The sequence below is a fragment of the Chroicocephalus ridibundus genome, chromosome 7 (genome assembly GCF_963924245.1).
Source record: "Chroicocephalus ridibundus chromosome 7, bChrRid1.1, whole genome shotgun sequence".
Lineage (NCBI taxonomy): Eukaryota > Metazoa > Chordata > Aves > Charadriiformes > Laridae > Chroicocephalus > Chroicocephalus ridibundus.
Window position 1 is genome coordinate 47,285,440 of NC_086290.1, and position 27,429 is coordinate 47,312,868.

Here is a 27,429-nt window from a genome sequence, read left to right on the forward strand (position 1 = left end):
TGTTTCTGTGATCTGCCCCTCACACATACCTTTCCTTTGAGCGCATCCCGTGCAGGCACCATAAAGCCCCGTCACACCCCGTTAGCAAGCGCCGTTTCCTATGACAACGTTGTCAACAGCGCGTGGAGCCGGATTCGGGTCCGGGGAGGAGGGGGATGGCAGGTGCGGGGCTCCTCCGTAGCTATGGCGAAGGGGTGTTTACTTCTGTGTTTTGCGTGTCGGCGATACCCCCGGGACTGCTCTCTGTGTGCGACCGCAGGGCAAGGCTGTTTGGCATCCCCCCTAGCAGCTATGTCAGCATTCGGGGGAACCGGCCGCGACCTACACCTGCCAGCCACCGCGACGGGACCCGCATGGGGGACATGAAGCCTCCTCCCCGGAGCTGCCAGGGCTCCCAGCAAAGCCCCCAGCCCTTCACCCACCTCCGTGCTGGTGCAGGCAGGTCCTGGATGCGGTCCCAGGTCCTCCTGCTCCAGCCCTCGCGGCGGGTTCTCTCCCCCAGATGTCGCGCTATGCAGCAAACCCCCTCTTTTTCCTGTGGGAAACATTTTCTGCCTCTCCTCCTTTCTCATCAGACCGTACCCATACTCGTGCCTTCCCGGCGAGGGCCAAATTGCGCAGCTTTTCCCCGACACTTTGCAAACTTCGGGGAATGCTCCCAGCCCTTCCCTGCAGGCAGCTTGTGAAGCACTCGGCTCTGCCCTGGACAAATCGCAAAGGGCTTGGATCCCGTTCCCCGGCACGAGTGCCAGGGGCGGGGAGATCTTGCCTCGCATCTATTCTTTCTAGGTACAAAACACGCTTTCACAAGTCAGAGCCGTTTCACTGGCAAGAGATGGAAGCTGCTAGAGACGGCCAGCTGCCCCAGTTACGATTCCCAGCAAAGGCTACTTTCCCAGCACTGCTCTCTGCGTGTTTTGCAGACACACGCAGCGAGGATGCATCGCCCGGACCCCAGGCCAGCCCCAGCCGGGGGTCTGCATCCCCGCGGGCCACATCGCAGCTCCAAGGCTGCTGGAACCGCCGCGAAGCTGCTCGTTCCCGCATCCATCCGCTCCCGTGTCACCCTTCTAGATCAGCGAGCTCGTGTTTAACGACCGCGTGTGCTTTTGCTCGAGCATTACGTCATTTGGCACCGACAGAGGGGCCAGCCTGGCGGCTCTGCCCCTGCCAATGCTCACCCCCACTCCGCATCGCGGGGTGCTCTGTGCCCCCCAGCCTTTCGCAAGGATGCAGATGAACTGAAAATCAGCATCCATGCAAAGTCCACCGAGGGGCCAGTGACACCTGCACAGTCCATCCCCTCCCCGCATCCCCTTGACGTGTCCCAGTGCCGGGTGTGGAGGGCAAAAACCGCTCCGTAATTTCCACCTCCCGGATTTCCTGCGGCCGTAGCCATCAGCGCTTTCCCTAAAATAAAGTGGGAGCTGAGACAAGCCAGACAGCCAGGCTCCGGAGGGACCGTCCTGAGCATGGATTTAGCTCACACTTCTTTAAGTGGGCGTCCAGGTTCGGGACTTCGCACCTCTTGCAGGCGGAGAGGAACTGGGTGGATTTTCTGATAATTTGCTGCCAATTTCCGCAGCCATGGAAAGAGAGTGGGGAATGTTGGGGGGGGGGGGGGTGGGTCTGCTCTTGGGGAGCCCCGCGGGAAGGGAGGTGCAGACAAGACATTTCCTTGCACGTGCTCTCGCTCCCTGGGACGTGGATTGGGGCTCGTGGGGAGTCAGGTACCGGGATGAGTCGGGTACCGGGATGAGTCGGGTACTGGGATGAGCAGGGCAAAGTGGGGGCCCTGCAGTTTTGGCACGCAGCGCTCCAGCACGGCCAGCGCTTGAGGGCTGCAGGGAGAGGGGTATTTTGCGCTCCTTGCTCTTCGTCCCCCCAGTTTAACTCGCTGCCCTCCCCAGCTGCTCCCCGACACTTGCCCGGAGACCCCCGTGGGGAGGGGGACGAGGTGGCCAGCGGGGACAGGCGGTGCCTGGATTTGCACTCAGAGGTGATGGGGGGTCCGAGCCCGGGTGGCCCCGAATGAACTGGGGCTGGGAAGAGGGGAGCAGCCCCGCTCGTCTGCAAGAACCACCCCCCACCACCTCCACCCCGGCCACCCCGGCGGTGGCCACCACTAGCCACGGCCAGCCCGGTCTGGGCGCTGCGTGTCCCCAGGAGACCCCGGGGCCGGGGAGGGGGCAGCGCTCCGGGGTCCGAGCAGTAAATTTTTCTGCAAACCGCCTGGTTTCACCCTGCGGCGGCCGCCGTCGGACACCCCGCGCCCGCCACCTAACGGCCACCGCCGGGGGTGCCCCGCCGCCGCCGCGCCGGCCCCCCCCCCGCACCCGGCGGCTGCTCGCCTGACACCCCCCCACCTTGCACCCCTGGCCCCCCCCCCCTTCCCCCAGCCGGTCCCCCCTGCCCCCCCACCCCCACCCCCATCATCTGCCCGGTGCCACCCGGGACGCGAGACCCCCCCCCCGGTGCCACCCGGGGCACGAACACCCCCCCGCCACCCCCTCTACCCCCCCACCCCGGTGCCAGCCGGGGACGCGGTGGCCCATCGAGGTGGGCGCAGCTCTCCCCTGTCCCGTCACCCCCCCGCCAACCCCTTCGCCCAGGGCTGCCTTGGCAGCTCCCCCCCCCACTCCGCCTTCCAGCTTTTTTGGCAGAGGCGCGCCCGGATTGGAGAGAGCAGCGAGGGAGAGGAATTAAAAAAAAAAAAAAAAAAAAAAAAAAAAGGGGAAAAGGGAAAAAAAATAAAAAAATAACCAACCAGCCAGCCCAATCGGCTGGAGAGGCTTGTGTGTGTTTGCCCTTTCCTCATGACGTAGTGTCCTGTGCCTCTCTCCCCCTCTCCCTCTCCTTTTCCCCTCCCTCCTTCCAAACCCCCCCCTTCACCCCCCACTCCCCCCCCCGCCCCCTTCCCCTCGCATCCTTGGAAGCAACAATTAAGCAGCTCTGGGATAAAACACACTGCCTGCGGGAGCACGGGGGCATTGCTTCAAGAGATGGCAAAGCAGGCAGCTGCACCCCTCCTTCCCGGAGTCCTCCTCCTCTTCTCCATCCTCCCGGCTTCTCAGCAAGGAGGTAAGGAAAGAAAAGGCTCCTTCCCTTCGCCCCGGCCAGCGCTTTGCCCCGGCTCTGCAGGGACCCTCCGCGGGCACCGGAGCTCGGCTGCTGCCCACCCCCCCCACCCCCCCACCGCCACCACCCCCACCAGCCCCCCGGGCAGCCCCGCGCCTGCCCCGGCTGCGTGTCCCCGAGCAGGGACAGGCAGCCCCCTTTGCCCTGCCTTGGGGACATCGTGGAGGGTGGGAGGGCAGCCCCCCTTGGGTGCTACCTCCCCGGAGGGCTCTTTGCCCCCTAAGCCGGCGGGTGGCATGTGCCATGTCCGGGTGTGGCGGGATGTCGCTGAGGGGGGGTGACACAGGGCAGTCCGGGAACGGCACTGTCGTGCGAGGCACTTGTCGGGGGGAGCTTCGAGGTGCTGCATCCTGGAGAGAGTCTCGGGGACACGAGAGGCTCGGGGACACGCAGGCAGGGCGCAGGGCAGCAGGGGGTGGCTGCCCGTCAGCTCCCCCGGGGACTGCGATTGCGAGGGGCCGGGGGAGCTGGCACCCGTCACCCCCGGGGTGCGATGGCGGGGTGAGCTGGAGGGGCGGTGGGGGGGGTGGGGTGTGCGTGTGTGCATCCCGCAGCCGATGTGTGCGAGCTGCTGCGCAGTGTGTGGCCGCAACACAGCCCGCCGGGCTGCCGAGCAGCTCCACCCGCCCCAGTTGCCCACTCTGGGTGCCCTGGGTGGCCCTTGCATCGTCCTCCTTGCACTTGTGTCCCCAGCGCCGTGGTCATCCCCCAGCGTACGGGACGGGTCATGGCTTGCTGGCTGGCTGGTCCCTGTCCGGGCAGCAGTGGGGGCTGCGTGACACCCCCAGCACACACAGACACACGTGCAGCAAACCCGCTGCCGGGGCAGGGAGGCGAGAGACGCTGCAGCGGGTGAGGTCCCACGGTGGCGTGTGACGAAGCGGTGAGGTCCCACGGTGGCGTGTGATGAAGCCGGCGGCGGCCAGTGCAGCAGGTGCCTGCCTGTGGGACGGCTCTCACGTCTGGTGGTCGGGCCGTGAGCGCACACAGAGAAGCGGGGGGAGCAGCTCCAAGCACAGATTTGTAGCCCCCTGCGAGGGAGAAACTGGGCAAAGGTCTGCGAGGTGGGGCCGGCGGGGTCAGGGATGGGACGACCACCTCCAGAGAGCCAGGTGGTGGTTGCCCCACGTCGTGCCATGGAGAGTGTAATGGGCAGAGCCAGCATCAGCAATGGGGCCAGTGCCAGGGCCATCGCATGGGGCTTCTTGGCCACAGAGGAGGGAGGACCAGAGGAGGGGGAGGGCAGGATCCCACGGGCAGGGGAGGGCAGTGCCAGGGCTGTGTGTGGCAGCTGCCGGCTGGGCCACTCCTTGCCCAGGGCAGAGTCCTCGGGGCCGCTCTCAGCAGCATCATCTGCCAGTGCCCTGCAGCTCCCTGCTCTGCTCTGGCCTGGGGGGGCTCCGGCAGCATGTCCCCCGAGCGGTGCCAAGCCAGGCAGCTGCCTGGAAAGCTGAGCTGCTGGCAGTGCCTGATCCTGGGCAGCTACGTTCGGGGTCAAGGTGCCATCCCTGGTGGGATGGAGCTCAGTCCCGCACACTCTCCACCCCGGACAGTGATGCTCTGCGCTGGCTTGCTGAACCGCGGTGGCTTTGCTCCCCAGCTCTCAAGCGGTGGCCAACTGGGCCGGTCTCAGGAGGACTTTGGCCCCCGGGGTGGGATCCTGCAACAGTTTCTGAGCAGTCTGGGGTTGTTGGCCCCGCTCCAGTCCCTGGTTCAGTCTCCAGGGGTGTTTGCTGGTTTGGGAAGCAGCTCATAGAGGAGGTGGCCCTGGCTCTGGAGGTCATCCCAGTGCTGATGGGGAACACTGGGGAGCGCTTCCCCATGGAGGAGCGACTGGTGTCTCTGCAGCCTGGTGTGCTGCATGGCACCGGGCAGGCTCAACCGTGCTCCCTGCCCTGCCAGCCCTTGGGGACGCAGCTGGGACAGAGGCACGGCCGGTGGCACAGGGTCGGGGGGATGCCAGGGCGCTGTGGGTGCACCCACCAGGAGAGGGCTCAGGGCAGCATCCTCCGGCACCCGCTGCCAGTGCAGCTCCAGACCAGCTTGGCAGGAAAGGGACCCTTGAGGGACCCAGGGTCGAGGGAGAACACAGAGACTGTCCCCATCAGAGCAGTGCCCCTGCCACGGGGCTGAGCCCCGAGCTTGCAGCAGCTGGTGGTACTTGGGAAGCTCCTGGCAGCGGGTCGGGATCAGCCCCTGCTGCTCTGCGCCCGCCGGGGGAGCAGAGTTGTACTGGGCATCGTGGGGACGTGCGTGGCCGGATCAGGCTGCAGTGTGGGGAAGCTGACGTATGTTTCCCTAAAAGATGCCAAGTGCAGCATGTCCCAGTGTTTGGAGAGGGGCATCCGTCTCTCAGTGCTTCCATCCATCCCTCACTGCTTCCCGTGCCAGAGCACAGGGCATCCCCTGGGAATGACACCGCCAGAGAGGGGAGGAAAGAGCCCCCGGGGTGGTCCCAGTCCTGCAGGCTCTGGGACCACGGAGGGGGCAGCTGGGGTGGGTGCAGAGATGCTGGCACCGGCTGTGCTGGCATCCCAGCCTGGGCACCATGGAGACCTTCCAAGGACACACAGAGTCCCCAAGGTGCCCTGGGGGCAGTTGTAGGCCTGAGCTGGCATCTCCCCTTCCCAGCCGGGCACGTCCCCAAGGCACCGACCTGCTGGGGCTGCTCCCTCCGCAAACAACTTGCAGGGTGCAGCGCGTCCGCCAGCGCTCAGAGATGAAAGCTGAAGCCTTGGGGGGCTGGAGAGGAGCCAGGCTGTGGCCAGCAGCTCCCCGCCCCCCAACCCCACTCCCCCCCGAGCTGCTACCAGCGAGCTCGGGCTGGGATGCAACACGGCTTCAAAGTTGCTTGGAGACTGCATGTTTCCAAAACCGATTCTCCCAAGAAAAAGAAAACAGCGGCGTGAGGGAAGAGGGGAAATGTCTGTGGTGGTTACACACTGAGCTTCCTCCAGCAGCGGTCGCCCACAGGCGCGGGGAGGGCGGCGAGGTCCGAGGTTTGGCCGCCCAGTGAGGGGGTGAGCTGGTGTCCTGCGGTGGGTCCTGGTCTCGGGCTCGAAAGCTGTCAAACAGAGAAAACATCTGTATTTCTGGCCTGTAAAGAAAGCCGCAAGCGGTGAGGCAGGTAGAAAGGGCGCAGAGGATACGAACAGTGGTCAATCAGAAACAGCAGAGGTAACGGAATAGTGTGGATATTGCGAATAGCAACCCGTGGTGCAGAGCTACGGAAGAAAAAGTCCGGTTTCTATAAACAAGGCTCCACACCTGAGCATCCTACCACAGGACGCAAACTCTCCTGCCCCTGGCTTGAGAAGACATCCCTGGGGTGGGTGCTGGGATGCTGGGGACCAGCCCCCTGCTCTGCAGGCTTCCAGCCAGCCCCAGCCCAGGAGACAAGCTGGCATTTAGGAGAATCCCCTTCTCCCAGTGTCCCGGCAGGCTCGGAGCGGGGGCAGAGGCAGCGGAGGGCTCCTGCTGTCCTGGGAAGCTGGTGACTCAGTTTCCCCTTCCCCGATGTGCCAAAGGAGGGAGAGGCCAAAGGCGGGGTATGCCATGCCGGGAGGAGGATCCCGAGCTGGGCTATGGGCTCCTGCCGCTGAGGCTGGGGACGGAGGGGGCTGGGGAAGGACAGGGACTGGCCGGAGAGTGGTTTCTGTAGCCGGTGCTGAGCGCGTGGTGCTGCCGATGGCGGGGACTGGTGATGCTGGGGCGAATTTGGCTGCTCGAAGCTGGCTCAGCGACCCCCGTGCCCCCTGGCAGCCCCACACCGGGCACTGCCTCCCCACTGGGATGAGCCCGGCTCTGCTGGCGCCAGGGCAGGGTGTAAAAGAGTTTGAAGAGAAGTGCTGCGCTGGCTGTGTTTGGCAGCAGAGCTGGCCAGGGAGAGCAACGATGGGGAACAGCCTCCTGCGATGCTCCTGAGTGAAAGCCTTGGCTCCCCAAAGCTGTGTGGCATCCCGGCCATCCCGCTGTCCCCTGGTCACCCCGGCTCCTGCCAGGGCTTGTGAACCCTCTCTGCCTCCTGATCTGGGCATGGGGATGGCAGATGAGCCAGCGCATCCCCTGTAATCCTCCGAAAGGTACAGACGTGCCCGGAGCCACCGGGATGGGCACAGCGCCTTGGTGTCTGGGGGGGTGCCCGGGGAGCGGGCAGTGACAGTGGCACCGCAGCAGGACCCCCCTGCCAGGGTCCGCAACACCCAGGAAGGTGACAACGATGAAGGGCTGAGTGTGGCAGCTGTGGCTGCGGGCAGGTGTCACCTGCACCTTTCTAGGGTCCCCAGGGAGGCTGTGAGCCATCCTGCCTTGTCCCAGCTTCCCCGGGGGTCTCTGCCGGGCAGCGCTGGCACAGGGGGACAGAGGGGTGGGGGAGCTCAGCCCCGGGGTGCCCAGCATCACCCCAGCACCAGGGACCCTGCCTGGCTGGGGGTGTCTGAGGCTGGGGGGCACCATCAGGGACCCTCCTGCTTGGTGGGGGACGGTCGCCGGCCCCGGGCATGGGGGTCCCCGGCCGGATCCTGGCCATCCTGCCGACTCTCGCTCCCGGCAGCGGTGGGGCGTCCCCTCCCAGCAGGGTGGGTGAGGGAGGCCGGGCGATGTGTGGACGCTTGGAGTTTGTTTGGAAACAGGCAAGAAGTTGGGATTTGTTTTTCCAAGCTGGGGGGGTTGGGCGGGGGAATGTGCCGGGAAAAGGAGCCGCTCCGTAAAGCCCTGGCCGGCAGCCGGGCCGGGCTGTGCCGTGCCAGAGGGGTGAGCCGGCTGGCTGGAGCGGTGACCGAGCACGTGTCCCCTCCGCTCCAAGGGACATCAGCTGCCCCAGGGCCGGATTTGGCCTCCGGCCCCGGCAGGGTGTTGGGAGGTGGTTTTGGGGGGCACAGGGCTGAGCCCCACTCTGGCATCACTGGAGCACGTGGGGGCTGCGTGACGGGTCCCGGTGAGGGTCCTCCACCTGCGTGTGTGTCCCGGTGGGTCTGCGGGTGTGTGTCCTGCCAGCGCGTGTGTCCCCACATCTCCTGTGCCCGCATGGCCTCACGCCCCTCTTGCACACGTGTGTGTCCTGACACACGTGTGGGTGCACCCCGGTGCCCAGTATCTCTGTGCGGCTGGGCTGGGGGTCCGTCCCAGATGTCCTGGGTGGTTGGGGACACATAAACAGGGCTCAGGGGACACCCTCGTCCCTGCCATGTTGCAGCAGACAGCTGTTGGGGTGAAGCGGGAGGCTATGGGGCACGGGGGGGGCTATGGGGCACAGGGAGGAAGCACCCCCAGAGTTTGCACCACATCTGAGATGGAGAAGAGATGCACAGCACAATGTATCCCCCCACCATGGCGTGCCATCTGTGCCACCTGCCTGCCACCTGCCTGCCACCTGCCTGCACTGGCTACCCTGCCCAGCCCCGGACCACCGTGCAGCCTGTGCTGGTGCTGCCGGGGCTTTGCCGCTGCAGCACCCAGCTCCTGGGGGTGCTGGGTTCCCCCCACCCTGGCTGGGGTGCTGGGGAGGCCACTGCAACCCCAGAGCAGGACAGCAGGTCCTCAGGTCCCAGCCATGCCACCGCAGGGTCCCCAGTGCCCGTCCACCCTGAACTCCATCCCCCCTGCCCAGAGCAGGCAGGAGACCTGGGTGCAGCTTACCATAGTGGTGCTGGCCATGGCAGACCCACGCTTGCCTCCAGCAACCCCCAAATCCTTCTGCCAGCCCCACCACAAGCCCTGCCAGCCATCCTGCAAATCCCACTGCAAACCCCATGGCAACCCACCCCCCCACACACACCTGGGTACCAAAACCATGCTCCAGCCAAAAGCAGAGCATCCCTCTGCGTTGCAGCCGCCTTGTGCCACCAACCCCCCTGCAAAGCCTCCACCCCCCGCCATGGCCCTGCTGGAGCAGGGGGGAGCACCCAGGGGATGGCTGCCTGGTGGCCTGCAGGAGACAGACCTTTGCCAGGGTCCAAACCAGCCAAAAAACCTTTGCTGTGGTGTCTGAGCACGACCTCTGAGCATGATGCCCTGGGAAGTGGGGGGACCTGAGCGCTTATTTCAGCTTCGCAGAGATGGGCAGAGGGATGCGGGTGGTTTCGGTGGGTCTCAGCACAGACTGGTCCAGCCCCCCCCAGGTGCTACTGGCCTGAGGTGGCTCTTCCCGCTGGCAGCTCTCGGCAGGCAGGGCAGGCAGCGTGGGCAGGGGGCAGCCACAGCGCAGCATGCTCAGGCTTGACTGGGACCAGCGTGGGATGAACTGGGACAGCCTCACTCCCCATGCATGACCATGCCTGGCCCTGTGTCCCCAGAGCCACGTGAAGCTGGAGGTGACAGAGACGGTGCTGGTTCAGGACAGGTTTTGAGCTGGGCACTGGCCAGACCCGCTCCATGCCAGCCCTGCGTCCCTCCCTCCCACGCAGGACCGACTCCTGCTGACAACTCCAGCCAAACGCCCTCCCCAGCTCCCAGCTGGGACACCTCCAAGCCCCGCCACCACTGTCACACTGGGGAAACTGAGGTGCGCAAGGAAAAGGGGGGACCTGCCCCTTGAGCCCTCACCCCAGGGCTCCGCATCCCACCATCTCTGCAGGGAGCAGCTCCCTGTCCCAGGAGGTGTCCCCCTGCCCCGACCTGCTGGATACACGTGGATCCTTGGGGGGATTTTAACGAGGGTCTCTTCTTTTGCAGGGGTTCCTGGTGCTATCCCGGGAGGGGGGGTCCCAGGAGGAGCCTTTTTCCCAGGTAAGGGGGTCCAGGCAGCGTTGCAGGGGGGCATCACCCTGCTCGCAGGGATGGGGCTGGTGCCTGGGGGGGTCCCCATGTACCTCTGAGCCAGCACGGAGGGCTGGGGACCTGCCAGCCAGGATCAGGGGACATGGGTACACGCTGTCTGGCCACTCAGCCCTGGGTGGCTGCCCCAGTGCCAGCCCCACCGCGTGGGGACAGGAGTGGGTGGCAGTGCCAGGGTTATCTTGGGGGTCACTAGCCCAGGGCTGGCACCTACAACCTGGCCACAGAAAGCACTCAGAAGCCACAGCCTGTCCCTCCTGTTTCAGCCAAAAGCCTGGGGACATCGCAGAGGGACTGCCCCATCCCCTTTGCACCCTTGTGACCCTCTCTGCCTCCCCGTGGATCCCCAGGAGCCTGGCACGGGCGGGCGGGTGGTGGGTGCTCTCAGGGATGGGTGCTAAGCCTGTGCTCTTGCTTGTAGGTGCTGGAGTTGGAGGTTTGGGAGCAGGTGAGTGCTGGGACCCCTTTGCCCGGGGCGTGCGGGACAGGGAGGGGGGCAGCACCCCCAGCAGAGCTGCCTTGTGGCAAGCAGGGGGGCTGCCATGAGGCTGGCCCCATCCCGCATGGTGTCCCCACCTCGGGGGATGCTCGGAGGAAGGATGGCTCTGACCCCTCTCCGCTCACTCTCCCCTAGGACTCGGGGCTGGAGCAAAACCTCTCAAACCAGGTAAGGCGCCTTTCCTTGGCTCTCTCGCCATCTCCGGCCGTGCTGGTGGCCAGGATATTTCCCAGCCGTGTTTTCTCCCACATGGCCACGGGGACCCCCCGCCCCTGACCCTGGGCACCTCCATGGCCAAGCCACGCAGCAGCTGGCACTTCCCACCCTGCCACACTAACCCCCACTGAGCCCCCCTAGCTGCAAAGGAGCCTTCCTCCCTCATCCCCCGCTTCGGCGCTCTGCCCTCCAGCCCCCCCGGACCGCCCGGTCGGGGTGCTTGCTGCCTGCAAACCTGCGCCAAAGCTCCTCGGGAAGGTGCCAAGCCGGGCAACGTTGGCTCAGCCCTGCCGGGAGCCGGCGCCCGTGGGAAGCTGGCAACACCTCCGCCTGCCTTCGTGGCCGAGCAGCTTTTGCTGGGGCTCCTGCAGCCCACGCTGGGGTTTGTCTGGCCTAGGAATGAAGGGGAGAGAGGGGGCATCACCGGGAGAGAGATGAGATGATGGCAGGAGGATGCCACCGAGCCTGGGGCACGTTGAGGAGGTGCTGGGCACGGCTGGGGGGTGCTGGGGCAGCAGGGACCGAAAGTGCAGGGGGCAAATCTGGTGCCAGTGGAGATGCCCAGTGCCCATGGAAGCCCAGGGAAAGATGCTCTTTCAGATGGAGACCCGGGTCTCCCCTCCCTGCCCACCCCAGGGGTACCCGCGGTGCCCCGGGGCAGGGGCACTCAGCACCCCCGGCCCCCTGAGCCCGCCCGTCTGCGCGGCGGGAGCGCCAGCCCGAGGCGGGGGCCGGCAACCTCCGTTTACTCAGATTTCAGCTCGTGGAAAGAAAAACAAGGCCCTTTATTTCGGCATAATTAAAACCAAACGCGGCGCGGCCGCGAAGCCCCAGCCGGAGCGGTGTCCGCGCCCTGAGCCAAAGGCAGTGGAATTTGCGCCTGGAGGGAGCGAGGGCTGATTAGCCCCAGATGTTGGAAGGCAGCGCTGGCCGGAGCCGGAGGGACTCATTCCTTCAGCCATAAACATTTCGGCTCCGTCCCCTCGTGGCCTGGCGGGGTGGGAGGCGGGCGAGGCAGAAAGGGACGGGATGGGGGACCCGGATGCTGGCGGGCATGTTTGTCACCCGTCCCTGGGGCATCCGCCTGTCCCACAGGGATGGTGCAAGGGGGACGCTCCTGCTCCTCTGGCCCCAGCTGTCCGCCCCCGCCATCCCCACCCCCCCCACCTCACCCCGCTTCTCTTTCCAGGGGTCGGAGGCCTCGGGGGACTCGGCCCACTTGGCCTGCAGCCAGGTGAGCACAGACCACCGGCCACCCCCGCTCCGGACTGTCCCCGGAGCGATGTCCCTAGGGACCCACCCTTGGGGACAGCAGGTGGCTTGTCCCCATGGGGGTGCTCTCCGTAGCCTGCCTGGTGGGTCCCGTCTGGGCTGGGCGCCCTTCCCAGACCTGAGAGACTGGCTGCCACCAACAGGCAGCCCTGTGGTTCCCCAGCATCGTGGCTGGGTGACCCCAAGCAGCGATAGGCGAGGAGGGACCTGGGGTCCCCACAGGGTCTGCAGCAGAGGGACAGTGCCAGTGTGTGTCCTGCTGGCCTGCCCGGGGCCACAGGGGACCCCGGCATGCGCAGCAGCCGGTGACAGCTCAGGGTGCCCCGGGTGGCGTTGTCACAGCTGGTGACGGGTGGGATGTGGACGGGAGCAGGTATGTGTGGGGGATGCAGGGAGAAGCCGGTGCAGGACGGGGCAGTGCCTGCTAACCACCGCCTTGCCCAGCCTAACGCCAGCCCCCCGGCACCGCCGCGCAGCCCCCCATGGCTCCCCACCCCCTGCGCCCACCGCGGGCTGGCGTGGAGGGCAGGACGCCTTCTCGCCGGCTGCTTTTTGGGGATGCTGACGGCGGTGATTCTCCTCCCCGCAGGTGCTGCGGGTCTCTTCCCCGGAGGCGCCTTCCCCGGGGGCGTCTTCCCAGGTGCTGCCTCTGCCGCTGCGCTCAAGGCTGCTGCGAAAGCTGGTGAGTGCCGGGGGTGTCCGAGACCACGCCGGGTCGGGTAACAAGGCAAAGCGGGGGCTCGGGGAGCCCCCGGGGACTCCTGGTGTCCCCTGGGAACCGGGGTTAGGAGAACTTTTTCCCTGGAGCTGGGGGTGCAAGTGGGAGTTGCCGCTCTCGCGGGGATCCTTACCAATTCGGAGGGACCCCGGCACGTCTTGGTGTGCCGGGAAAGGGGCACTGGCCAAACCTGAGCCCCCAGGAGCAGAGAGCACCGAGCTGCCTGGTCCCTGTGCCCAGGTTCAGGGGTCCCATCCCTGATACTGCCTCAGGGTGTCCCCTTCGCCCCCCAAGAGCCCTCCTGAGCTTGCCCCGAGCTTGCCCCTTCCTTTGGCACCGCTCTGGCCACCCGTAACCCAGCGGTGGCACCTCACGCTAGTACACTCCTCTTCCCAATGCCCCCAGGTGCTGGCATTGGTGGCGTGCCAGGAGTCGGTGTTCCTGGTGGCCTCGGGGTCTCCACAGGTAGGAAATACCCCTCGTCCCCAGCGTAGCCCAGCCTTGTCCCCATGCCTGCCAGGGTGGGCAGGAGCCAGTGCCCGGGGCTCAGGGGTCTCTGCCGCCCGCAGGTGCGGTGGTACCGGGCGGGGTGCAGCCCGGGGTTGGCGCGGCAGGGAAACCCCCCAAAGTACCAGGTAGGTGCGCGGCCCCGAAGCCAGGGCCCGGGGCGGGGAACGGCTCCGGCCGGGCGCTCATCCCTGGCCTTTCTCTCGCCCGGCAGGCGCTGGGATTCCTGGAGTTTTCCCGGGCGGCGTGCTCCCCGGCGCAGGTGAGCCAGCAGCACCCCAACCTGCAAAGGGGTCCCTGTCCTTCCAGCAGCACCCCAGCCTCCGAGAGGGTCTCTGCCTGGTGCCAACACCCCGGGTTGAATTGATAGCCTTGTGGCCAGCTGCACCCTGGGCATTACAACCCGGCAGAAGGCTGGGGGCAGCACAATCCTGCCCGCGATTCCCTGCCTGCCCCATCACTGCTGCCTGCGGTTTCCAAACCCTTTCGCTGGGGCCGTAGTGACATTTCCACTGCGCCAAAGGCTGGGCGGACCCGGCGTCTCCGGGGGTCTCATCCCAAGCTCCGTGAGAGCAGACGGCATCAGCACCGGGAGAGGAGCTGGCATGGACATGCCGGGGCCGGCTTGCCCAGCCAAAGGCGGCGTGGGAAGGAGGGGGAGGTGGTGGCGGCGGGGAGAGGAATTCCTCACTGCAAAGTAATTTGGGGGAGGAAAACTTGTGAAAACAAGATGTTTCGACATTGTCAGAAGGAGAAGTGTGTTGCTGGTCAGGAATGTCTTTTCCATGTCTGAAAACGTGTGAGTTATAATGAAAGACATTCGTAAAAGGGGGGAAAAAAAAAAAAACCAAACCAAAAAAAAAAAACAACCCCAACACCGAAAACCCAACCCAAATGACTGCAAGGCCAAAGTGCTGCCTGTTGCCCCTGGAGGATCGGGGCTCAGTGGGCAGGACCCCCCCCACCTCCTGCTCCCCAAAGAGCTTGCATGAAGCCACCGGACACCACCGGCGCAGGGAGCAATGCCCGGGCTTGGCTGTACGATGGCACGGGCGGGTGCTTTGCTGTCACCAGTAGGACCCACTCGTGGGTGCCATGTACCCTGCAGGCCCCCTGAGCTTCTGCGTGGGCAGCCCACCCCCCTCCTCGCCCAAGCACAGGGAACCCCAGGGCTGGAGCAAACCCTTCCCTGGGGGGTGCGGGGAGGATGGCACGGGGGGGAGTCCCAGCAAACCCCCAGGGAATGAGGGTCCCAGGGTCCGAGGGTTAGTGCTGAACCAGAGATGGGTGACAAGGATTCGGGAGCTGGGTCCAGGGGGTCTTGGGTACCAGCAATGCCACGATGTCCCCACTGTGCTCACTGGTCCCTCTGGTCTCTGACGCAGGTGTCCGCTTCCCCGGTGTAGGAGTGCTGCCCGGGGTACCCACTGGTGCTGGCGTCAAGCCGAAAGGTCCAGGTAGGTCCCCTCGATCTGCTGGGGACAGCGGGGTGGAGGGCGGCTCCAGGGCTGGCTCCAGCTCTGCCCTCATCCCCATCCTGCTGGGGCTGGTTCCAGCCCATCCTTTGGGGTCACAGCCCCACAGGGCGCGTGGGCAAGCGAAGCCGACCCCCGGGTGAGCCCACACAGACTAGTTTGGGCCCTGAGGACCGGCCCCGAGGCTCATGTGGTTGCCTTTGTGTTTCTGTCTAGGAGCAGGAGCCTTCGCAGGAATCCCCGGTGAGTGTTCCATCTCTTTCGCCCATCCTTCTCTTCCTTCCCAAGCCTGTTCATCACAGCCGCAGCCTCCCCATGCCAGAAGATGCCTCAGGCCTTTCCAAGCCGCCTGCTCTCCTCTCTTGGGGTGCCCCGGGGCGCTCCCCTCTCGCAAGGACTGGTGGCAGCCTGGGCGCGGGCTCCAGGTGAGAGTCTGCTGTTGGCTTTGCAGGACTGGGAGGTTTTGGAGGTCAGCAGCCCGGTGTCCCTCTGGGGTATCCCATCAAAGCTCCTAAGCTCCCAGGTAAGCTGCCACAGCCAGCGGGGCTGGGGGTGAAGGCACCCCCAGCAGTGCCAGGAGAAGGACCCGCCGTTCCCCAGGGCTGAGCCGTGGTGCCCCCGGGTCCCCTGGACCTGGGGGTGCTGGTGCTGGCCCTGGGACAGGAGGACAGAGCAAGGGGGCGCTGGGCAGGTGAGCCCAGCAGCAGCCCTGCCTGTCGCAGCCCTGGGGGCAGCTGCCTGGATGCTGCTGATGGTCTTACCCCCAGCCCATGAGGACGATGATGTGCCACTATCCAGCTGTTGAAAGGTAGGAAAGAGCATGTTCTGGGGACGTGCTTTGGGCCAGGCCGCCCCGGGCTGTCCCTGCCAGCTCCTCCCGGCATGAGGCGCAGCCCTTGCAGGGACCGTCTGCTTTCTGTGGCTCCTGCGTTGTGCCGGGCACCGCTGAGCATTCGCTTGGGCCGAATGTCCTGGGTCAAGGAGCTCTAGCCAAGGCCACCGACGGCAGGCAGGTGGTGGGGATGGGGCTCTGGGCAGGTCTCCCTCCCCACTGCCTGCCTAGATGAGGCTCAGTCCCAGCCCAGGGAAGCCTGGGGGTGCTCAGCACCCCTTTCCCAGGCTGGGTTGCTCCAGGGACCTCCATCTCCCAGCCCTGTGTCCGGTGCCAGCTTTGCCCATCCCCAGCTGGCCATACTCACACAGGGACAGTGGCGGGACGGGCAGTGCCAGGCGGCCAGTACAGAGTGCTACCCTCCAAGGGTCACGCTGCCAGCTGGCTGGTCCCAAGAGCATCCCTGAGGAGGAGGGCAGCCATGTCCGGCTGGGGACCTGCATCCCTGGGAGGCTGGGGACCCTCATCCCTGGGGTGCTGGGGAGCGAGTAGATCCAGGGGCATTTTCCCACTCGCCAAATAAGTTGCTGCAGGCAGGAAAGCCTTGGCGGGGGGAGCCCACCACGGGGAGCAGGTCCCAGCCCAGCACGGGCGCCAGCCCCGGCAGCACTGCCAGCTTCCCCCCACCGGGGCCCGTCGCCGCAAACGGCGGCAGAAATACTTGGCCCGCTTCGGCTTCCTCCCGCGGAGGCAGAGTTACGCTCGTTAGGGCGACTCGGCCCCGCCGCCATCGGATACCGTCTGGCCTCCCGGCCGCAGCCCGGCCCCAGGCCGCCTTTCATGGGGTGCCCGGTGCGGCAAGCACAGCGCTGGCGCATGGTGCGGCCGTGCCTGGCTCCGTCCCGCTGCGGCCCCGCCAGTGGCCCGCAGCCCGGACGGGACGCCACTGCCGGCTGACCCACTTTACGGGGAGCCTTCGTTAAATAAATCAGGGGAGAACTCCCATCCCCTTGGCCGGGGAGCCCTGTTGGTGCATCACACCTCTCGTGGGGACCAGCAGGACAGGGGTGGTGTCCCCAGCTGCATGACACCCTGGTCCTTCCCAGGAAGCTGAGTGATGCCAGTTTGTCACCTCTGAGGGCTTGGGGCCGGGCAGCGTGGGGACACACTGGGCTGGCCGTCAAGCCTCTCGCTTTGATGCTGTGGATGGACTGAGGGGCTGCCCCACATCCCCGTGTCCCCTGCACTGTCCCAGCTGCAGTAGGTCCGGGTTGAGAGGGGATGAGGGGACAGTGGGGAAAATAACATTTTCAGTGGAAAGTCTCCTTTTTGGATGATTGGCTCAAAAAACCCTAGCCAGCTCCTGCTCTCTGCTGTCCGCGCTCAGGAGGTGGCCCCGGGGCCACCCTGCTCGCTGGGGACTCAGCCTGAAGCTGTGGCTGAAATCAGGGTCCCACCCGAAGCCGTAGGGATGGGGACTGCTCCCCAGTACCTGGCCGCGCCAGGGTGGTGTCGGTCTGGCTTTCAGGGTGCCCATCGGCCCTGAGCCCCACCAGCGGTGCTGATGGCATCCCCGCGCTGGCCAGGATGCCATCTGCCATCTGATGCCATCTGAACACCCCCCGGGCGGGGGCTGTTCATGCATCCAGCTGGGGGTGGTGGGGAGCTGGGCTTGGACCCAGCGAAACCCTCAGAGACCCGTGGGCTTGGACTCTTGAACCTTGGAGTCACATCCATGTGTGTCACGCAGTGCCAGACCCTCCCGCAGCTTTGGGGGGGGTGGGGGGAGGAGCTGATGGAGTGCCCCAGGATGGGCATGGGGGGGTCCCCAAGGTGGGGGATACTCCGTGCAGGTCATGGCTGTTGCAGCCTGGAAAGCCTCTGTGTTCTACGAGGCTGCGCTGGCGCAGGACACAATGGGACAGCCTGCAGGGCGGAGGGAAATCTGGTCCCCACATGCTGGCTGGCGGGAGGGGACGGTGTCCCGCGCTCAAGGAGATGCTTTGCCATGAGCAATCCCGTCCTGGCTGCAGGCAGCCGCATCCCCGCCCTGCCCATGTGGGTGACACACCCTCCACCCGACGTGCTGCTCGAGGTGTCCCCGTGGGGGATGTGGCAGCCCGTTACCCCTCCTCAGGCCGCTGCCAGGGGTGATGGGAGCTCGGTGCTGCCAGCTCTCAAGCACACAGTCCCCGCCGAGCCCCGGGCATCCCTGCGCCATCCCGAGCGGTGGGATCCTGCTCTTTCGCAAGGAGACGTTTCCCCGGCCGCGATGTTCCCGCTCGTAATCCCTCCCCGTCCCTTCGTGCCGACCTCCTAATGAGGTCACGTTTCAGTGGAGGCTCCCAAGCCCTGATTCCAATTAAAACCTTTCATTTGGAGCTGGCTGCGGTGCAGCCATCTGGGTACAGCTCTCGCCGCGGGGCTCCCGGGGGACCCCCTGCCGAAGCGGGGTCACGGGAAGCTCCTGCAAAACCGGCTTCAGGCACTGCAGCCCTCGCCGCGGGGCTGAGAGCGAGCGGCTCTTTTTGGAGCCGCTGCTTCCAAGGTGATGGAGAAGAGCATCTCCTGGCCTGGCTCAGTCATGGGGGGTTGTATCCCGGAGGATTTAGTATCCCAATGGAAGGAGCCCTGAGGGCTGGTGCCACACAGCCGGCTGGCAGAGAGGGGCTACACCGCGGGGCAGAGTGGGCACGGCCACCGGCAGCCAGGTGCTAACCCGCCACCTTCTCTCCTCTCCAGGTGGCTATGGATTGCCCTACAGCACTGGTAAGCTGCCCTACGGTGAGTGCTCGTAGCCCTTGCTCCGCGGTCGTAGCTCCTCGCGGCTCTGCCGGCTGCCACTGTGGCCTTGTGGCCACCAAGCCCTGGGGCGGCATGAAGGGCATCCCGCTCCAAGGGCGAGGTGGCCCCTCAAGGGACATGTGTCTTGCCCTGCCCATGGAGGCTGTGGACCCGGCTGGCAGCAGTCCGGCTCTCCTGGCGTCCCGCGGCGCCAGGGCCGGGAGGTGTTAATCCGCAGGCACGTGGCGGCTCCGGCAGCGGTCGGCTGGCTGGCTGCCTCTCCGCTAGGACACGTCCTGAGCCGCGGCCAGCTGCAGGAAGGGGTGTTTGAACTGGCATCTCAACTGGGGGGATGCTGGCTCCGGCATCCCCCCCTACATCCCTGGACGCCGGCGGGGGGGAGATCCTCTGGGCCGAGGGAGCTGCTCCGTCTGCCTCGTCCCCCTTCCTGGGGCCAGTGCCTGACCTGGCTTTGCCTTTCTGTTTGTGATTGCAGGCTTCGGGCCCGGCGGGATAGGAGCCGGCATCGGGGTAGGAGGAAAGGCAGGGTACCCCACCGGGACAGGTACGCTCCCTTCCCAGGCAGCCGCAGGGTGGGCGACTGGCACGGGCATGGCGGGGAGACCGGGCATCCCAGTCACTTTGCCAGTCCTCGGATGGGATGTTGGGCACTGCCAGGCTCTCTGGTGGCCCCAGGGTGGCAGTGTCACCCCAGGGACCGCCCGGAGGGGTGCATCACCTCCCAAAGGAGAGCAGGGTGGATGCTGACAGGAGGGGCGCGTCCCCAGGGTCCCTGTGGGATGGGGGCACTGAGGTGGGAATGGTCTCGGGACCTGCCCATGTCCTTCCGCAGGAGTCGGAGCACAGGCGGCAGCAGCAAAAGCAGCAGCTAAATTTGGTGAGTTGCCCTCTGTGGCCACATCCATCTCCCCAGTGGGGCAGCTGCTCCCCCCTCCCTCCCAGACGCGGGGGTGGGGGATACGGGTTGTGTCCCTGCATCACCGAACTGACGGTCCCCTTCTCCCCTGTGGCAGGAGCCGGTGTCCTGCCCGGGGCTGGCGGCATCCCAGGGGTCGGTGGAGTGGTGCCCGGTGTCGGTGTTGTCCCAGGAGCTGGAGGTGAGGCGATGGTGGGGCTCGGCACTGGGGCTCGGGGAGGGTCACGTCCCCCCATCCCACACCCCTGACTCTCTCCCGCTACCCCGGCAGTCGGAGGGCCGGCAGCGGCGGCGGCAGCAGCAAAGGCAGCGGCGAAGGCAGGAGCTTTTGGTGAGTTCCCCACTGTCTCGGACAGATCCGGCAGCTGCCGGGCTCACTCTCGGGGTATGGAAGAGCTGTGTGTTGACACTGGGGCTGTCTGGCTTCACCGCCTGCCCCACCACCCCCTGCCCCAGCTCCTGGGGGCCTCTCCCAGCCCCAGCCCCCTGCCCCGGCTCCAGCGGCTGCTTGCCGGAGCCTGGGGCGAGGTGAAGCCACTCTGCTGATCCAGCGGCTTCGGCGGGTGGAAGGCAGCAAGGTGCAAAACCTCCCCCAGGGCTGCCGAGGGGCTTTACCCTCCTGGGGGCAGCTTCCAGCAGCCTCCTGGGAGAGCCGGGCTTAGGCACAGCAAAGCAAAAAGCAGCTTTTTCGGCGGTGGCCGGAGGCCGGCTGGCCACCTCGCGATGCAGCAGCCCAACACGGCGCAGTACGTCCCCATCACGCACGGTTTCTCCATGAGAGATGTGGTTTTGCTGTGCCGGGCTCCGGCGGGGTCTCCGGGGAGATGGTGTCTGTAACGAGCCATCATTCGTTAGCGAAGGGATGCGCTTGGTGACGCAGGTCTTGTGTTCGCTGCTCCCCTCGCCGGCTGTTTTGCTGGAGAAAAGCGGGTAGCAAACAACTGCTCCCTGGAGTGTCCAGAGGAAACACGTCAGCCCGGGGAGCAGCTGGGATTTACAACCACAGCCTTGGAGGGTCTCGGGGCTCCCCAAGCTCCTGGGTGTCTGGGTGGGCGTTGGGTGTAGGGAACTGAAAATCCCAATCCCGGGCACATCCCAGGTCCCCTGAGCAGCTGGTTTGGGAGGTGTGGAGAGCCCACCTCAAGCCCCCTGACACCAGGAGAGACCGCGTCAGTGTCACCATCAGAGGCAGGGGGTGTTTTGGGGGGGGTCTGACTGCTCTGCTTCCCTCCAGGTGCAGGCCTCGTGCCCGGCGTTGGCGGCGTCCCAGGCCTCGTGCCTGGCGTTGGTGGTGTCCCCGGGTTGGTGCCCGGTGTCGGCGGTGTCCCCGGGGTAGCAGGTGACTGTTGCAGGAGCCCTGTCCCCACCACCCGGCTCCGCGGGGAGCGCAGGAGCTGGTGGCTGAGGGTCCCTCTTTCCCTTGTCCCCAGGAGTCGGGGCACCAGCAGCGGCAGCAAAGGCAGCAGCAAAGGCAGCTAAGTACGGTACGTGCTGCGCCGTGCAAGGAGCTCCCAGCAGCTCCTCGGGGACCCCTGCTCACCCTCTCCTCCCGTGGCACTCGGGATGCCCCCAGGCAGGCGGGCGTCCCCTGGGGGTCACTCCTGATGGCTCATTACTGGAGAGCATCCCAGGTCGGGATGCGCCCAGCCCAGCCCCCAGCTGCTGCATCCAGGCTTGGCTTCATCCCCAGGGCAGGACCTTTTCCCTCTCTGGGGTCTCTGCAGGCTGTTTCATGGAGCTGAATGGACCGAACTCATGTCTTTGGACCTTGTCTGAATGCTTGAGTTTTGTGCCAAATCCATTTTTCCAGCAGCAGACCTGACCCGTGGCCTGATGCCTGTGGGCTCAGCCTCGCTGCCCGGGTGGGACCCCTGCCCAGGGTCACCACCTTCCAAAAACTTATGGGGATCCAGCAAGCGCATGCCACTTGGTCTAGCAAGACCCAGGTGCCCAACAGGCATAACCACCCCCAAGGGAGCTCCAGCGAGGAGGAGCACGGAGGGGACGAGGGACATGGCCAAGCAGCAGGGAAGCTGGGAGCCTGGGTGCAGAGAGGAGGCAGAAGTGGCCCCAGGGCTCTGCTCAGTGCTGGGGGATCCATGTCCTGCTCCAAAAGGCAGTGCCAGAGGTTACATGGCCAGATCCCAGGACCTTCTCCTGCATCATCGCTGCAGAGCCCTGGGAGTCCCCTGGGGGCAGCCATGCTCGATGGCAGCTTTCCTTTGAGGGATAAACCGTTGCCGGCCATTTCTTCCATTTCTCTTTCACATCGTGTAGAAAAAAATCCCACCCAACGTGCCCAGGGAAGGATGGGATTTAGGGAGAAATTTGGCAGTGACAAGTTAATGGGCTCTGTCCTGGGGTGCCAGGCACCTACTGAGCAGGGGACCATGAGGACAATGCCTCTGGTGCTCAGCCCTTCCAGAAGTGACCTGATGCTTGTCCCTGTGGCACTAATGAGTGCCAGCGGGTCAAGGCTGTCACTGCCCTGGGCCGCTCCTTAGTCTGGCCAGTGCCCAGGGCACCCAGCCCTTCCAGGCAGCTACTGGGGACCACCAGTTGTCCAACTTCACCGCTGTGGCCTGTTGGCTGCAAGGCTTGATGCTCCCATGATGAGGACCATCTGGAGCTCCCCGTGATGACGGGGATCATCATGGTCCCGTGTGCTGGTGACTTCCCAGCCTCTCTTTTACAACAGCAGATTTACCATCCTCACTGGGGCCACCTGGGAGACACGGGACCAGTCCCTCCCTGTGCATCTCTCCTGGGACAAGGCGGCGGGGTGCTCTCTCCTTGCCTCAGCATGATGACGAGAGCAAACAAGGTCCCACCTTTCAACTGTTGCTGCAATGAGATCTAACTTCCCTCTTGTTGCCTGCAGGAGTTGGTGTTGGCGTTCCTGGCATTGGCGGCGTTCCTGGCGTTCCTGGCGTTCCTGGTGTTCCTGGCGTTCCTGGCGTTCCCGGTGTTCCCGGTGTTCCCGGTGTCCCTGGTGTGCCTGGCGTTCCTGGCGTGGCTGGGGTTCCTGGTGTGGTGCCCGGTGTCGGAGGTGAGCAGATGGGCTGGCGCAAGCCGACAGGGTGATGCTGGCCTCTCCGGTGCCCTGACTCTCTCCCTTCTGTCCCTGCAGTGGGTGCCCCAGATGCCGCGGCGGCCGCGGCAAAGGCTGCAGCAAAAGCTGCGGCAATCGGTGAGTCACCATCATCCTTTCGCAGGGAGGGATGCTTGCAGATGTGGGTGGGGGGCACCCCTGGTGCTGCGGATGGTGGGGAGGTCAGCGGGACCCCTACCTATGGAGCCTGCCCGCTCGGCCACATCCCTGAACCTCTGCAGGAGCAGGGCGCGTGCCCGGTGTCGGTGTGCCCGGTGTTGGTGTGCCGGGAGTTGGTGTGCCAGGTGTCGGCGTGCCCGGTGTCGGCGTGCCTGGAGTTGGTGTGCCCGGAGTCGGCGTGCCCGGTCTGGTGCCCGGTGGCATACCAGGTGAGGTGGTGCCTAAGGGATGCTCGAGACATCCCCAGTGGTGCCGGCTGATGGGTGCCGGTGTGGCCACCATGGCCCATTGCTGCCCCTCACTGTCCCCCTCTCCCCCAGGAGTTGGAGTTCCAGGCGCCGCCGCTGCTGCCAAAGCAGCCGCCAAAGCAGCTAAGTACGGTAAGCTGGGATCTCTCCGGGGTTATCCCACATGTCCTGTCCCCTGCCGTCTCCCCATCCCAGGCTGCTCCCCTTATTGGGGCTGAGGCTCGGCACTGCACAGGGTCCCTGTGGGTCAGGGTGAGGGACGAGCTCTCGGAGGACTCAGGGACTGTACGAGGGATGAGGTCTTGGCTGTCAGGGGGTGCTCTGCAGAGCTGGTCTGCATGGAGGGTCCTAGGTTTACCATCCATACACCTTCTCATGCATTAATCCATCCACCCATCCTTCTACCCACCCATCCACACAACCAGCCAGCTAGCCATCCACCTCAGTATCCGTCTGTCCACTCATCTGTCCATCCATCCGCACCTCCATGCATCCATCCATCCATCCATCCATCCATCCATCCATCCATCCGTCCGTCCACTCCATATCCATCCACAGTATCCAGCCAGCCAGCCACTCTGTATCAATCCATGGTATCCATCCATCCATCCATCCTGACATCCATTTATCCACTCTACATCCATCCAGCCACCCATCCACCCCAGCATCTATCCACCCCACTGTTTATCCATCCATCCATCCATCCATCCATCCATCCATCCATCCATCCATCCATCCGTCCGTCCGTCCATCTGCCCACCCCAGCCTGCCGTGCCTTTTCAGATGGCTCCTTCCACCATCCCTCTTCCTGGACTGAAGCTCCAATCCTTCCCTCTCTCCTTGCAGGAGCAGGTGGCCTGGCTCCTGGTGTAGGTGGTCTAGCTCCTGGCGTGGGTGGCCTTGCTCCTGGAGTGGGTGCCCTGGCCCCCGGCATTGGAGGTGTCCCAGGTGAGGAGGAGAAAGGCAGGTGGTGGTGGCAGCCTTGCTGGTGCGGGGGCAGGTCTGGGACAGGACAGGCGTGAGGAAGACCTCGGTGGTCTCCATCAACTCGTGGCCATCCCTTGGGAGATGCAGACAAGGCGGGAGGGATGGGCTCTGCCCAGCATTGCTGGAGAGGACCCCCCCGGGGGACACTGACCCCCTTCTTGCTGTCTCCACTCAGGGGTCGTAGCTCCAGCCGCAGCAGCAAAAGCAGCAGCGAAGGCAGCCAAATTCGGTGAGTTGGATGGAGAAGCTCATTGCTCATGGCTCAGCCCACAGCAGGCAGCCCTGCCCACTCAGTGGGCATCTGGGGTGTCCCCAATAGCCCTGATGTGGCACAGACTGGTCCAGGGGGAGCTGGGGGCTCTGGGGGTGGGCACCCCATGCTGGGCACATCATCCCCTGAGTGTATGGGGATCACGTGGGGGTCACCCCCGCGCTGCCTCACCCCCTCTCTCCGCAGGTGCTGGGGTCGGTGGGGTGCCAGGCGCAGTGCCCGGCGTCGCAGGAGTGCCAGGAGTGACGCCCGGTGTCGGTGTCGTGCCTGGGGTGGTGCCGGGCGTGGGGGTACCCGGTACCGGCATCCTTCCTGGGGCAGGTATGTCCTTCGTCGCACCCTGGTCGGGGACACGCCTGGGGACAGCACTGGCCGGGGATGCTACAAGCCACCGAGCTACATGGAGGGGTGGCAGAGGGGGATGCAGGCAGGATGGGGGACAGTGGCACATGGGAGGGGTGCAGGGGTGACCATCCTAACCGTGGTGTCCTCCTTCCTTTTGCAGGCATCCCCCAAGTAGGGGTGCAACCTGGTGCTAAACCTCCCAAATTTGGTACGTATTTCTGCCTCCCTGCCCCAGGTCTATCTTGGACCACCACTTGGCACCCTCCTTGTGTGGCCATTTGGGTGCTGGCCTCACTTCATGTCCCCTGTGTGCCCCCTGGTGCCTCAGCAGAGGGTGGCCCAGGCGTGGGAGGTGGTGTGTTGTCACTCATGGGTGCAAAGTGCCACCCATGCCCCCTCCCCTGGACTTGCTGGGGACATTTTTCTCCTGCTCTGCATTGCCTGCAGCAATGCGTCATGCAAGGGGTGACCCCCCCCTCCAGGTCTTCTTGCTCTGGGTGCTGTGAGATGGGTGCTGGGGGTACCTAGGAGGGGTGTCAGGGCCACCCCAGTGGGTTGAGCACTGGCTGGGGTGACCAATCTGCGAGTGCTGGGCTGCAGGGGGTGCAGGGGCTAATGGTTTCTCTCTGGCAGGTGTTCCCGGGGCTGGAGTCCCAGGGGTCGGCGGCATCCCAGGTAGGTGCTGGCAGGAGCTGAGCCCAGGCAGTGGGATGCACGGGCAGAGGGATGTGGGCAGAGGGATGCTCCCCCACAGGGATGCGGGCAGAGGGATGCAGGTAGAGAGATGCTCCCACAGAGCGATGCAGGCAGAGGGATGCTCCCCCAGGGCATGGGGGAGTGGGGCTGCCCGAGGACGGACGGGCACACGTGGGGCTGGGCGAGGAGCGGATCAGACACTGCCCATCCCCACTGGTGCTCACACGGGGTCCCCATCATAGGTGGCCTTGGAGTCGGTGGCCTCGGAGTTGGTGGCCTCGGAGTTGGTGGCCTCGGTGCTGGTGAGTGATGCTGGTCCCTGGCATCGGGGGTCCCCAGGGCTAGGATGAGGGGACCGGAGCGGCAGTGGCATGCTGGCAGAGCGCCGAAAAGGAAAGGGGATGTGTGGGATGCAGGGTCGCTTTTGTCCCCTCCCGGTCCCATGGCATGGTCCCACCCCACGCTGTCCCTGTGCCCTTTCCTGTGTCTGCTGCCTGCCCTGCTTCCAGGGTGCGATCGGAAAGGAATGCCATCCCCGAGCAGGTACCGGGGCCATGGCACCACCATGGGGAGATGCAGGTCCCCATGCCGTGGGGACAGGGGATGGTACTGTATCATGTCGCCAACATGCAGAGATGCATGTCCCTGCCTGGGGACCCTCTGGGCTCATGGCAGGGTCTGGCTGCAGCCCCGGGGGCAGGGAGCCCCGGCGGGGGCTGCGCTGACACCCCTCTCTGACACAGGGCTCTTATATCCAGGAGCTGCTGGGAAACCTCCCAAGCCAGGTAAGGAAGAGGGGCTGCTCCAGGCGGGGGGGGAGGCTGGAGGGGTGACCCCCATCCCTGTCGCCATCCCCGGCCCTGTCCCAATGCTCCCCACCCTCACCAGGACTCTCCCATCCTGCAGGTTTTGGTGTTGGGGGGCTGCAGCCAGGTGAGTGCCACGGTTTGGGGCTGGGGTGGGAGCGTGTCCCCTACCACACCACGCTCGTCACCGCTTGCTGTCCCCACCCTGCTATTCTCCTCCACCGGGCACGCCACTGCCCGGGAGAGCACCTTGAAGCCATGCGGGTGCCGTGATGGGGACAGGGGCTTTTGCAGCCACTCGTGTCCCTGCAGTGAGCCAGGGTGTCCCCAGCCAGGCAGGGTTGGGGTGGCACTGCTGTCACAGGCTGTCACCAGCTGTTGCTTTTTCCCCAGGGGTTGGAGTTCCCGGCTTTGGCGTGTCACCGATATTTCCAGGTACCAGCCCCAGCCCCGGCGCCTTGGCACGCACCCGGGGCACATCTCGATGGCCGGCCAGCTCACGGGGACACGCACAGCCCATGGAGCGCGGGGACACGGCCACGGCATGGGGGAGGGACCCGGGGGACCGGGCTGAGTCGGGGTGGGGGGGTGGGGGGGTGGGGTGGGGCGAGCAATGTGGGTGCCCGGGGGGGTGCTGAGGGCTTCACTCTCCTTTCAGGTGGGGTCGCCGGCCAGCTGGGATTCGGTGGTGAGTGTCCATCCCTCCAGTAGGGCATTTTGGGGGGGGGGGGGGGGTGCATATCACCCCCCCCGCACCCATCAGCCGAGCGGGCTGGGGGTCCCGCTCACCCCGCTCTGCCTCCTTCCCCCCCCTCTCCCCGCAGGGAAGCCCCCCAAGGCCTTCGGAGGAGCCCTCGGTGCTCTGGGCTTCAGAGGTGAGCGCTGCTGGGTGACACCCCCGGCTCCTGCCTCCCCCTGCCCTCCTCCCAGCCCGACCCCCCCCGGGGGTCTGGGGGGTGCAGGGCGGGCGGGGGCGCTCACCCTCTGCATCCCCCCCCCTCCTTCAGGCGGCGTGGGCTGCGCACAAGGGAAGTACTGCGGGAGGAAGCGGAAGTAACCGCCCGCCGTCACTGATGACCTCATGAACTTTGGTGCTACTGCATGGTCCAGAATGTAAATCCCAAGCAAAGCTGAGACAACACCCCCCCCACCACCACCCCCCAAAAAAATCCGGACACCCCCACCCACCCCCCCACTTTCTTCATGCCGGGGCCATCCCCGGTCCCACGTTCCCAGGAGGGACCCGACGCCTCCGGCAGGGCCTGTCCCCATCCAACCCCTCTGTCCCGGCAGGGAGCGCGGAATAAACTGCGGGGAGCAGCCGTCCCCCTTGGTGCTATCGCTCCCTGCGGGATTTGGCGGGGGGGGGAGGGGGGGCGGGGGTGTGTGTCTTGGGGTGTCACCCCCCCCCCCGCCCCAGCCCCAGAGCTGACCCCACGGGGGGTGGGGGGGGGGGAGTAGGGCAGGATGAGGGGCACCCCACATCGGAGGGAGGGAAGGGGGTCCCGGTGGCGGGGGGGCTGCGTGGGAGGGGGATGTCCCCGTCGGCCTGGGCCCCCCCCCAAGTCCCTGCGCTCCCCCCGGCCCAGGGGGGGCCGTGGGTGGGAGGGGCTCGGTCCCTTCATGTTACTCACTTTGCTATAACTGGGTGGG

General features: G+C 65.7%; 1 protein-coding gene across 13 annotated transcripts; it reads left to right on the plus strand.

The window, feature by feature from the left end:
- The first annotated feature begins 2,917 nt into the window (after positions 1-2,917).
- On the plus strand, positions 2,918-27,242 carry ELN (elastin). 13 transcript variants are annotated; one of them, XM_063341745.1, is made up of 35 exons: positions 2,918-3,081; positions 9,811-9,864; positions 10,334-10,360; positions 10,547-10,579; positions 11,817-11,861; positions 12,489-12,581; positions 13,023-13,082; positions 13,187-13,252; positions 13,339-13,386; positions 14,510-14,581; positions 14,816-14,842; positions 15,051-15,122; positions 18,174-18,215; positions 18,712-18,780; positions 19,069-19,113; positions 19,250-19,333; positions 19,424-19,483; positions 20,387-20,491; positions 20,583-20,636; positions 22,034-22,201; positions 22,283-22,342; positions 22,486-22,632; positions 22,744-22,803; positions 23,518-23,619; positions 23,834-23,887; positions 24,116-24,250; positions 24,435-24,482; positions 24,908-24,949; positions 25,213-25,272; positions 25,714-25,755; positions 25,877-25,903; positions 26,170-26,211; positions 26,435-26,464; positions 26,601-26,651; positions 26,784-27,218. In XM_063341745.1, the coding sequence occupies exons 1-35, from the start codon at positions 3,003-3,005 to the stop codon at positions 26,831-26,833; spliced, it is 2,253 nt and encodes a 750-aa protein (XP_063197815.1). In that variant the 5' UTR covers positions 2,918-3,002; the 3' UTR covers positions 26,834-27,218. The 13 variants fall into 13 exon arrangements, with proteins under 13 accessions (XP_063197815.1, XP_063197812.1, XP_063197810.1 ...); XM_063341742.1 differs by having other exon boundaries at positions 18,174-18,200; positions 22,486-22,803; positions 25,729-25,755; positions 26,784-27,242; XM_063341740.1 differs by having other exon boundaries at positions 22,486-22,803; positions 26,784-27,241.
- Positions 27,243-27,429: the final 187 nt, after the last annotated feature.